Raw genomic sequence first — 12,432 nt, 5'->3', positions numbered from 1 at the left:
CTGATACATAAATAGTTTTAAATTAAATAATTGCTCAATACAACTTATTTTGTTGTTTGTCACGGTGCCATCAGAATTTAATGTTCCATCTAAATCTACCTGATGATTTTGTCAAAAAATAAAAGCATACATTTTTGGACGTAGTCTGCTGAAGTCAGGCAGTGAGGTTATGTTTAAAAACAAGCTTTCAAATCACTTTTGTTGTGAATATTCCGGACCGGAAAAGGGTATGCTGACACTCTACGTTGCCAGGTAACCATGTGAAATAATTTGTCAACTCGCGTCAGCAGCTTTTGTCTATGTTCAACAGACAGCTTTTAAATTAGACTTTTAATTACAGGAAGTCATGAGGTAATATATATATTTTTTGTTGTTTGACTGTTTGAGTGGTAAGTTAATGCATCATAACATTCTTTAGTCCTGATAATATCTTAATTCTAACTAAGGTAAAATCGTTTATAACGTTATTGCACACAAAACCGAGTTATGTAGCTTAAATTATATTGTTTATATATATTATATTATATATACAAAAAACAATCTAATTAAAATATAAATCTATGTTTTGCACGTTTTTTTTAACGCCAACGTATTTAGCTTTGCTGTCTTGTTTTTAGCTGTAACTGTTAAATCTATTTCTATTCATCTTCATGAAAATTGCTCTTGGAAGTAACTGTGTGTAACGTTAGTTATTTAGAGCAACTTAAAACTACAGTCAAAACCCTTGCATGATTGTGTATAACCAAAATCTTTAAATACGTGCCCAATAAAGCTGATTCTGTTTAGCTCAACTAAGGCTAGCTCATTAGCTTACTTCAGTTATAATGTTACTTTCACTTAGAACTTTGTTCCCGGCACATTATGAATTAAAATGGTTAGTCCAGGGTTTCTGAACCTTTTTTGGACCTCATTATAATGTTCCCATAACTAATAGAGTTGTGAAATTGATTTGACTTTGAGTGTGGTATACTAATTAGTGAGGGACCTCAATGGCATAAGAACAAATTTATTTAATTATATATCACAACAGTTAATAGGTCAGTCTTAGACTCTTTTGACCCTACCAGCATATTATATGATCCTATGTTGGGTCCAGGCTCTAAGGTTGTCCAGCCCTGGTTTAGCATAATTCAATCTTAAACAGCCTTCATTTGCTGCAGTAAGAGGTGCGCATCATATGCACTGCTTATCTTTAGAGTGCAAATTCAGATGCCATACTAAATTAAAGAGAGTGAGACAGGAGTTTAATATTACTCCATTACAAGGAAAATTCTCCTTTCAAATTCTTAAGTACAAAAAGTGTAAAAAATGAACTAAAGTAAAGTAGAGTAAAGTAAAGTAAAGCTTTAAGAGATATATATATTATTATTTTAATATATTATTTATTGTATCATTGGACTATTATTATTGATGTGAATGTTGTAGCAGGTGAGGTGGATCTAATTTTAACTACTTTATATATTGTTGGGTAGATCAGTGTATATTAACTAATCACTTTTTATAAAAATAATCATGTTTTGGATGTAATATTTTAATCAGTAAAATAACTACTAACCATAACTGATTAATAAATCTCGTGGAATAAAAAGTATTATATTTTTCTCTGAAATGTAGTTGAGTAGAAGGATAAAGTAGCAGAAAAAGAAAAAGCTTAAGTAAAATACAAGTACTGTATATACCTCAAGACTACAAACATACTGTAAATGACAAAAGAAAATCTTACTACTCTCGACAGTCTGCCTTCTCTTCCCATTTCTCTATATCCCTCCAGCTTACAGGAAGAGGGTCCCCAGGTGCCCCAGCAGGAGACACTGCAGCAGATAGCGGCCAGAATAATTCAGAAGGCCTGGAAAAGACATGTGGTGGGTGCTGCTGCTGTGGGTACACCCACTCTTGCACATGTACGAATGAAAGTAAACAGACATAAACTAAACATAAACTCTTTTTCCTATACAAACTGTAGTACAGAGAGATCTTCAAGTATTTCAGTGAGCTTATCAGCCATTGCAACCATCAGGATCCACGGACGATCCTCAGAACTGTCAATCCTCGAGAGGTAACAGAAATGATGCTGTCTTTTAAACCCAAACAACAACAACAAATAAAATAAATGGTAAAACTTAATTTTCCCGCGGTAGGCAGAGTTGCTGGATGCCGCTGCTGGGGTGTTCATCAGATTTCGACTCGGAGGGGTGAGAGCTAAATAGGGAGATAGTTGTAAATCAGTCAATAACTATGTGGATATGTTAATGTAGACCTACCTGCTAGCATCTTGTATATGCCTTTGCTTTCAGATTACCTTTCCTCCCAACATCTACTACAAGATCTTCACCCATCGACCCATCGCGGACGTGTGTGCCAGCAGCCCAAAGGACTACACCCAGCTAGGCCTTAAGAAGTCTGTGGCCCGGCAGACCAACAATGGCTTGCCTCTTATGCTGGTGGACCGATCGGGATGGTACCAGCGTATGGAGAACAACAGCTGGAGGCTCTTCTGTAGCAAGGTGAAGAACGTGTAGGAGATCATTCTCTGTTTTGCCTGTCATTTGTCAAAATACTTGCCGAGTGCAGACGCAGGAAAACAAGTTTTGGACCCAGACGCAATAACAGTCAGTATGGCAGATTTAGTTCACTCATTTATTAAACAAAACACAAAAGATACAAACTTACAGGTGGTGGCAGGTAATATCCATGAATATCCAAACAGGCAGTTCCAAACAAAAGCAAAATAATCCAGCAAGGGAAGGCAACAGTTCCCAAGTCCACAGACAAATAAAAAGCAACAATCCAGGTTGAACAGGCAGGTGTGAATCTAAATATAAAAAACATAAAGGCAGAGTTTATGGGCAGATGCACAGGACACAAGCGACAATGGACTGACAAATACAGAATGGAACCTGAACAATAAATAAACACACACACAAACACAAACACAAGCAGGCAGGGTGAAAAGCAAGACAAGGACACCAGAGACAGACAATTAAAAAAAAGAAAAAACAGGAAACAAACAAAACTTCTAATCAAACCCTGACAATACTCATGCAAAGAGCAAACATAAAATATGAACCAACAATGCAAGGTGTAATTTGCCCTTTGTGGAAAGATTCTGATAAACAGCTACAACAGCCCAAAACACTCTTATGGAATATTTTTGCCTTTATCATATCAAACAGTTTGATGGACATTTAACATAAATAAAACGTAATGCTCTCAGACATAAACAAAAAACAAAGTCAGATATAGGTTCAAATGTTAGCCACTAAACGTGGAGGTTATTACATCTGTATTTATGTGCTTCTTTGTCTCTCTGATAGGTTGCTCCCATGGGTGAGCCCATAGAGATTGGTGCAAACAAAAAAATGGACTTTCATCATTCCAGGTTGCAGCGGCAACAGGATGTAGACAGGTGGAGGAAAAAGAGGAAAATTGAATGGCTGAAGCAGATGTGAGTTTAAGAAGGTGTGTGTGGTCTAAAATAACAGTCAGCATTCTATCATCATCATTTGTCCCTTAAAACTAGTCTTTTGCTACACAGTGACCACTGTGGCCTCCTTCTTGAGACTCTTTAATACAGAAGAGTCATAAAGTGAATTGTAGTATCTGTTACAGCAATATTATTTGCAGTGAAGTTGGCTAACATTAACCACCATGAGCTTCTGGTCATACTGTACCAATTAAGGCTGTAGCAGCAAGGCCCTTGAGTGTAATGAACTGAGTAAGAATTTGTTTTATTACTAATGAATTTAACTGGTCAGATAGGAAGAATGTGATGATTTTTTCTTAGTCTTTCTTTAATTGATCTCTGACTATCTCACAAACAGAAAGGCCGCAAGCATTTATTAACACTATAAACCTTACCAGAACAGCAAATTCAAGGATTTGTATTCTTTTTGACTATTTTTGTTTGTTAATACTGTTTTGGCACATAAATATTCAAAACCAGTAACTATTTCTAGTCATCTTTACTATTTCCATATATTTTAATCTCCTTTTGTGCCATTCATGCTATTACAAAATGTGGAAAAATACACATCTGTGGCAGTGTTATGCACAGTTCTGTGTATAAGTGCGTGTTCCCTCTCTCCCTTACCTACAGGTATAACCATGGTCGTCTGCAGACTCATTCAGCGCATCGACACATGGCGACGCTGGTGGGGAATTCAGCCCAGGAAGTGATGGCCACCATTGAAGAGAAGGGAGATGAAGAGGTACTGGAATGGGAGCTGGATGAGCTCCTGGCCTGGACCAACACTCTCAGCTTTGAGGAGTAAGATCCTCCGCTGTGACATTCTGATGCATTCTGTTTTATTTTTCACCAGGTCAAAATGATTTAGTCTTCATCATTTTGTTAACATATTTTAATGATGTGCTCTTTTGCCTGTGCAGATATATGGAGGAGTGGAGACATTTGGCCTGCAGTCACTCCTCTGAGGCAAGCAGAGGTAAAAAATAATGATTTGTAGTGATGGCTGCAAATCTTTGCTGCTGTCGAGTCAATTTTGCAATTCAACTCTGACAAAGAGCAGTTAGAAAAAAATCTCTTACAGTCTTGTCACACTTTGTTAATGCTCAGAGGATGGTACGCAAGGCAAAGGTTAGTACACAATGTGTACACAGATGAGAAGCTGTTCACTCACTTTACTTCGCCCCTGTCTCTTGTCCTTCTCTTCCTCTTACAGATGTTCCTTCATCTCCACCCAGGTTAGAGCCACATGAGTTTGCTGGTGTGGCTGATGAAGACAGTTAGGGAAAACAGAATAAGAACATTTATGCTGAAACCATCCACGTGCCGATGTGCTAATTCTGCAGCTGAATACAGCATGTAAAGTCACAGAGGAGCAATTATGGGATCTGTGGGGGCACATATGGGACACAAACTAGCATAATTATAATTTCCACTTCCAAAGAAATCAACAAATCTATAATCTAATTATTTTATTCATAATTTATTGAATCTATGTGACATGGACCCAGACCAAACTGATTATATAACTGGAAACATCTCGCTGCAGCCACTGAACTGATCAACATTTTAAACAGTTCCTCTGAGTAGCAGAAGACACGCAGTTGTCATTCAAATGTTTTGCATAGCTGTAAAGGCGTCAACATGTGTCCTGGGCCCTGTTTCAGAAAGCAGGCTTAACAAACTCTGAGCTTATCCCTGAGCTCTGGGTTGATTGAGCCTGAGGTGGGAAATTTTCAGTTCCAGAACAGCTGATCAGAATAAGTTCAAGCAACTCTGAGTATGTTGAGCCTGATAGAAGCGCGTGCGTGGGGATGAAAAAAAAGCCATCATCAATGGAGCGCCCATACTACGATTCACCATGGCAACAGGTAAATAAAGCCAGAGCCTCCATTTTAATCGAGTGGAGCTAGTAATATGAATGCTGCCAACGCGGACCCTGATTGGCTCTAAAACGCAGGAGTGGAAGAAGGATCAATACATTAACATTATTAGGCTACTATTACTACTATGGAATTCCCTTAATGAATGATAAAGTGCTACAGCCCATTACATTCGAATGCCGGTGGCAATCAACTCCCTGATTATGCAAATAAGCTTTAAATCAAATATAAGACACAGTTTACCTGTGAACCTGTGATTGTAAAGTCACAGTCACACCCAGCACGTTAGCTTATTAATTATTTTTTTGCAGTGAAAAATGTGTGTTAAAGTTTTAGACTTCTATTTTAAATTAATAAAATCTGGCTTATTTCGTATTTTATTAATGCTGTCAAAACACATTCAGACTATCAGCAGGTAATAATGAAAAACTCACTTTTAAACCTTAGGCCTGTTTGTTTCAGCTGTACCACAGTCATCCTCACTCAGAAATAGTCACATTATCTCCAGTTGATAACTACGAATGTTCCAATCAGTGCGACTACAATATGAAAGATTCGGCTACTGTTCATTGATCAGTTTTATAGGTTAGCCTACATATTAAACAGTGATTACTGCAGTAATGTAGCCCACAGTAAGTGTTTTCAGTGCAACTGAGAACGGGTCGGTTAGACGGACATAGATTTTATTCTGTGCTGAGGATAAATCAAGATGTGTGGAGATCTGTCCTTACATCGATGACAGATTGATCATAAAAGCGGTCATGTTCAAGATCATGTTTGGGTAAAAAAAAAACATTTTAAAGATGTAGTTTTTGATTGCACTTTTTGTTAACTCTTACTTCTTCTCTAGGTATTTACCCCATTGATGTGATATGTACTATGAGCTCTTATTTATTGCTGTATTGTCAGTTGTAGATCTGTATTTGATGCTCTGTTGAATCTTGTATGTTGTTCCTCAAATGTAAGTCGCTTTGGATAAAAGTGTCTGCCAAATGAGTAAATGTAAATGTAGTTGCGTTCAGATATGTGCTTTGATATCGACAAAATGGATGAGGAAATGAAAAGGTGTGTCAGACAGCCGCCTCAGGCTCCACAGGAGGGGAGGAGTCAGAGAGAAACTGACGGTTTTCCAACTTATCCTGTGAATCTAACCTCCTCCCAAGGAGGTTAGATTCACAGCATCAGTTGCCGGAGTTACTGATCTAGGAATTATCTGATCTCGCTCTCTGAAACAGAAAACCCAGAGTTTCCTTCATCTCAGGCTCAACATACTCAGAATTTTCACTAATCCCACTTTCTGGACTTTTCATTTTCAAATTGATCTTCAAAAAGTATTGTGTCCTTAAATGCTGTATGTACTGTAGATTTCATTTGCAAACCACAGTGTTTCAGACATCCATCACATGTAGGCTACTATGCTTTATCAAGATTAAAAGTCCAGCAACACGGCCGCTGTTCAAGTTCACGTTAGTTACTGTGTAATAATGCATGAACCATGAAAGCAGCCAAAGATGTGTTATTCAACAAAACTGCGTGAAAAATGAATGCAATACGGGCAGGAAATGAATAATATACAGTAAGAAATAACTGTTGCGATTCAATCATCTGTGCAGCTGATCTGCTATTAACAAGGCACACACCTCTGGACAAACGGACACAATATTTTTTGTACAACAAAAGGAATAACTCAGTTTGCCAAAATTCACAAGAGGGGTTAAATAATTAAGAATTTGTCAACACACTTTCAAAAAAAATTCTGGGCGGATTTGTCACCACTTCAAATTCCTCACACACAAGTTTTGCTCTGGATGACAGATCCGATCTCAATGAGGATAAAAATACCAGGTGTAAACACAAAGGTGAAACTAGATTGTTTATATTATTATCCGGATGAGGTATCTGGATTGAGATCACATTTTTATACCAGGTGTTAATGGGGTGTCAATGGCAGCTAGTGGCACTCTGTGGAGCTGCTTCCACTGTCATGGGTTGCTGAGTACCCGAAGAATAGGAGATGGACTTGATCATTATTCATCATTATGGTTATCAGGTGTGTCCTGAAGTAGAGCGTTCACTCTCAAAACTGTAATCCCCGTGTAAAGAATTAACATTACTGCAGTCCATGTTCTGTTACAAAATTATATCAAACCAAAGACATCAAGAGCTCTTTTGCCAGCTAAAATCCATGCTTCTAATATATAAAAACACATAACAGTATATTCTTCCCATAAAAATCCTAAATGGGATTTGTAGCTACCATGATGTTACCATTAATAGCATTCTCATCGTGTCCTTGTGTTTGAAATGATGAGCAGTGTTAGACTTTTTGACACCCAGCTTTGAATGTTAGAAAAGAGCACAAACAGAAAATACACGGATCTGATTAATACATTTGACTAGAAACTTTAGTTTGTGTTTCCTATTTCTTTGAGTCATGTATTTTAAATAAAAACTTGTATCTTGAAATGGCTTGTGTCTTTAGTGGTTTAGTATGTCGGTGTGATGTTGTGCCAGAGATTCTGAAATAACTGTCAAAGATAGCTCCTGTATGAGACAATCTACAGAACTCATTATAAATTATTTCGCGTAGTATCTACAGTTTCGTAATGTGACTATGACAGAATAACGTTGACTGATTCCCTACCTGTGCCAAAACAGACTGTATTTAACGTTGAAAAAGAGGGGGCACCCGGATTTGAACCGGGGACCTCTTGATCTGCAGTCAAATGCTCTACCACTGAGCTATACCCCCTCGCTATGAAAAACTGATACACACAATTATTAACAATAATCACACACGACGTTTGTGTGGTTGTGATGTATGTTACATTATAAGGTCATTAAAAACGAACTAACTACGTATACAATGCATCCTCTGTATGATAAAAACAGAGGAATTATTTATCAGGCTTTTTTAAATAATAAATTCAATGCAACGCTGGCTTGAACCGGATATGTCGTCATGGAAATGCGACCATCCGGATATTCAAGTGTATCGAAAGGAAAGTGGAAGAAACGGAATCACAATGGTAGGCTATGGTTGTCTTGTTATATACGATAACTTATCCTATCTTAACACATTGAGTAACGTTGCAGTGCCATTTTTTATGTGGTTAAAGGCATATTAATTGTACTTCCTCGCATATTTGCCCTCTGTCTTTATATGCTGTGAAATCCGGTTAGCTGTGAATTTGATTAGTCACTCGAGCTCGTGCTAGTTAGCGCTTAGCTTGCTCATAGTTGGTGGCTTTAGCGTTCAGTGTTTGTAACTGTTGTATGCTTACTAAATGTTAGCAATTATGAATGGTGAATTTGTGTTTTCGTTTGTTACAGAATACTCGAGGACTCCGCTCTCAGCTGAAAGACAGTGTACCTGTGGCAGGCTTATGTCCACAGGGAGCTTATGGGGTGCAGGACTCTCTGCGTAGCGGGTGAGACGATGCCACAAATAAAATAACCTGGTGAAACCCAATGCTATGTGTATAACGTTAATACCTTCTCCTACCATGCTCTTACAGACAGACAGCTGTGTCTCTGGTTAAAAAAAGCCAGTTTCAGTCGCGTTTGTAGATTGAAATGCATAAAGTTACTTGTCAAAAGCACGAATTAACATCATTTATGCATATTTACTTATTTGAGGTTTCAGTGTTAGTTTGCTCTCTAATACAGTCTACTGTGGAGCTGAATCGTCCAGGGTGACATTAGTTTATCACGGATATATCAGTATCAATGTAACGTTATATGTTGGCTGTTTAGTGACAATAAATTGATGGAAAAAATACTTATGATGGATAGATATGTCTGAGGTAGTTTAGAAACAGCCAGTGTTTCCCATTAAGTAACGAGACCATGGCGGCCCACCATAGTAATTTGCTCCGCCACAGTTTCAAAATGAACCGAAAATATTTTTTACACATCTCATAATTACATTTCAGACCTCTAAAGTTGTGTTTTGGGCCACGCTCGCACACTTTCGACTCGAGACAACCACTTTTATTCTTGGGTAACTACGGTAACATTAACGGCCTGTTTCTGTCACTCGTTTGTGAGAAGGCGCATAAGATAGCCGCGCCTACATTTGGAGTGCACACGTATTAAAGCCTTCATGGTAAACCCACTGTAACGGACCAGTGCGAGCTGACAGGCAGGTTAGTGACTTTATCCTGTCAGTTTCTCTCTTTACAAAGTGTTGCAGTATGAAAGTCCTACCTGAAGAGAGGCTATGAAGTCTTCATGTCACGCGATATGAGAACCACATACAACATTATTCATGAAATGAATAATCGAAATCTAATTACATGTACATTATAATGATGTTTACCTGCTTGTTGGATTTCTTCTTTTGCTACACAGCTTTACCAGTGTGAAGAATGAGCTTCTCCCAAGCCACTCGCTGGAGCTGTCTGAAAAAAATGTGAGTAGTCTGAATTGTAAGAGAAAAATGAATGATGAGAAGTTAGCGCTTCTACACAATTCAGACTTCTCCTCAGGACTGTGTGGGTGTGTACAGATTATTATTATTATTATTATTACTATTGATTGGTATGTCCCTGACTCTCCTGATGCAACAAGTCTGTTAGTGCTCAGAGTTTGGTGACCTCACATGATTTCCCAGTAGAGGTTCGCTCACTTTCAACCTGTGCAGAGGTCTAAATTAGGGCTGGATGATTTCTAATTATAATAATCTAATTGCGATTGTTTTGTTTTTTTTAACTAATATTGCGATTTAATATGCAATAAATTTTTAAGCTCTTTACCTTCTGTATTATTCAAAATGGACAAGCAGTAAATCAGTGTATAGTATGACCAACACAATATTAGCTAGATTAAACATACATTGTTCTTTATTGTGGGTCAGGCCTGTGTTATGATGAATTAGGTCATGCATGAATTATTATTATGAGCTATGGTGGAGAATAAATATCAAATTTTAATAATATGACTTGACTCTCAAATTATCTTTCTCATGGCATTAAATTTATGATATAATATCATCAGGTAGGCTTACGTATAGATCACAAGAACAACTAAGTTTACCACAGTATAGGGTTATATTATACAGTAAGCGCTTGATACAAAACCCACAGTTCAACAACCAATTAATGAGTCCTTATCTCAGTTCAAATCTCCTAGGAGTCCATCTCAGTAAGCAAACAAAAAATACTCAGTTTGAGGTTCAATTAAAAAGTTGGCCAATGAAAATAAAACCAATTGACGCCTCTCATGTTTAATAGACAAGCTTAGTAATTCTCAGACACCGGAGTTTCCCTCCCCCGCAGCCTCCGATGCTGGTAAGCAGCACACTGCACTGGCTGTAACTCAGGACTGACTGGGCCTCTTTCGAATGTGTGTGTTTGGTTTGAAACACCGTTTCACAGATACTTCCTGAGCTGACTGGTGGCTGTGTGTGTGATGCTGGCGCCGGTTGCCACAGTGCGCTTACCTTACTACACGTGTCTTTCTGTTGTGTATTTTTCCTGTTTGTCAAAGTGGCGGATGGGCTGACGATTTCACCCACCACCAACAAGTTACCCTTGGGTGGAGGGTGCTACTTTCATTCCCTGTGTGACACTAAAGTTTCTGTTGTGTCAGCTTCTGTCAAGCGTAAGGCCATTGTACAACATCAAGTAAAGGTACAGCGTAATGTGCGAAGTTGAGTTTCGTCTGCAGACTGCTTTACTCTTGGGCGTCATGTGACCAGAGTCACCTGGGATAAAACCTCGTTTTATCCCATCGCGATAATATCGCAAATGCAATTAATCGTTCAACCCTAGTCTAATTGCAGACACCTCTTGCAAGGCTTTTAATGTGTAATGATAGACTAATGTTAGCCATATTGGTGAGAATCATTTATGACTGAACATGAGTTGGTGGAACTTTGTCATCCGCGGACATTTTGACTTGTAGAATGAAAAGGCACAGGTGGAACTCCCAGTGAGCCAGGCAAACTTATTGTATCTGTGCAGCCATAATTAATGTTATTAATCACACATGTTTCTTAACTACTCTGACGTCAAAATGTCAGCTAAACACATCTTTGTAACATCGTAATGTAGTTTTTTTGGTAATTTCCACAAATTGAGCTTATTAGTGAAAATAAAATTGAAAATATTCTCTTTTTTGGGTTTTAACAACAAAGGAACATGTGATGGAAATGGGTACTGAATGTTTTGTGTGTTTCTGTGGTGTGAAGTTCCAGCTGAACCAGGACAAGATGAATTTCTCTACACTCAGAAACATCCAGGGTCTTCATGCTCCACTCAAACTGCAGATGGAGTACAGGGCAGCTAGACAGGTAATGTCTAAATCCCCAACCCTAATAACCCCTTTCCTTTCACTCCTCTCCCTTCTCAGTTGTTTTAATTTTACTTGAAGTAATCCTTCTCTCTGATAACTCTTGATGTCTGTCCCTCGTCCCTTCAGATCCAGCGCCTGCCGTTCTTACCGAGTTCAAACCTGGCTCTGGATACACTGCGAGGCAGTGACGAGGCCATCGGCTTTGAAGACATCCTCAACGGTGAGATACTTGTGCCTTTACAAAATCATTGAAACAACTGTCTGAATATGATGTCGAACCACTACATGCCATTTGTGTCCTGTTATCTTGCAGATCCTGCCCAGAGTGAAATGATGGGCGAGCCACACATGATGGTGGAATACAAACTGGGGCTGTTGTGAAAGAAGATGGATGCACAGCTACACACATAGATTTAGGTTTATTATTTGTCTGCATACATTTGTTTATTGACTCAAAAAGAAAAAATCACCAACTCAGGTTCTGGAACATTGAGTCTGTAATCCTTTGTGAGAGAAAGGGGCTTGATGGGAGGGGTGTGTGGGAAGTTACCCTGTAAACAAAGTAGATGTGGGTTGTTGAACAGTCACTGAGACAAGCATTCAGTGCTGCTTTTGTATGATTCCAATCTGGTTGGCATTTCTAATAAACTCCATAACCTTCCTCATGATGTGGGTTCATTTGACAAATTAATTAACTGTACTTCTATTGTGCTCATATTGTAATGTAGGGGCTTGTGCTCTTGTGCAACCATACAAAAATGTTGTGTCATTAAGAATAGCTATCAAATT

The 12,432-nt window shown here is 38.4% G+C and overlaps 2 protein-coding genes and 1 non-coding gene across 4 annotated transcripts; 2 read left to right on the top strand and 1 right to left on the bottom strand.

The window, feature by feature from the left end:
* The first annotated feature begins 261 nt into the window (after positions 1-261).
* On the top strand, positions 262-5,136 carry cunh11orf65 (chromosome unknown C11orf65 homolog). 2 transcript variants are annotated; one of them, XM_038725239.1, is made up of 9 exons: positions 262-351; positions 1,772-1,862; positions 1,964-2,056; positions 2,139-2,192; positions 2,295-2,504; positions 3,315-3,445; positions 4,097-4,208; positions 4,387-4,442; positions 4,680-5,136. In XM_038725239.1, the coding sequence occupies exons 1-8, from the start codon at positions 347-349 to the stop codon at positions 4,429-4,431; spliced, it is 741 nt and encodes a 246-aa protein (XP_038581167.1). In that variant the 5' UTR covers positions 262-346; the 3' UTR covers positions 4,432-4,442; positions 4,680-5,136. The 2 variants fall into 2 exon arrangements, with proteins under 2 accessions (XP_038581167.1, XP_038581164.1); XM_038725236.1 differs by having other exon boundaries at positions 4,097-4,267; positions 4,680-4,781.
* A 2,890-nt stretch (positions 5,137-8,026) lies between these two features.
* On the bottom strand, positions 8,027-8,098 carry trnac-gca. The gene has a single exon. It is a non-coding gene; the product is annotated as a tRNA-Cys (tRNA).
* A 187-nt stretch (positions 8,099-8,285) lies between these two features.
* Positions 8,286-12,308, top strand: LOC119907456 (proteasome maturation protein). Its single transcript, XM_038725225.1, has 6 exons — positions 8,286-8,375; positions 8,680-8,777; positions 9,700-9,760; positions 11,540-11,641; positions 11,770-11,863; positions 11,957-12,308. Exons 1-6 carry the CDS (start codon positions 8,301-8,303, stop codon positions 12,022-12,024), a joined length of 498 nt encoding a protein of 165 aa, XP_038581153.1. The 5' UTR covers positions 8,286-8,300; the 3' UTR covers positions 12,025-12,308.
* The last annotated feature ends 124 nt before the right edge of the window (positions 12,309-12,432 follow it).

Source organism: Micropterus salmoides, unplaced genomic scaffold (assembly GCF_014851395.1).
Source record: "Micropterus salmoides isolate LMB-PRFRI ecotype aquatic unplaced genomic scaffold, ASM1485139v1 Ms_hic_scaffold_1, whole genome shotgun sequence".
Classification (NCBI taxonomy): domain Eukaryota; kingdom Metazoa; phylum Chordata; class Actinopteri; order Centrarchiformes; family Centrarchidae; genus Micropterus; species Micropterus salmoides.
The sequence above is the reverse complement of the archived record's forward strand: the minus strand, read 5'-3'. Positions and strand labels throughout refer to the sequence as shown.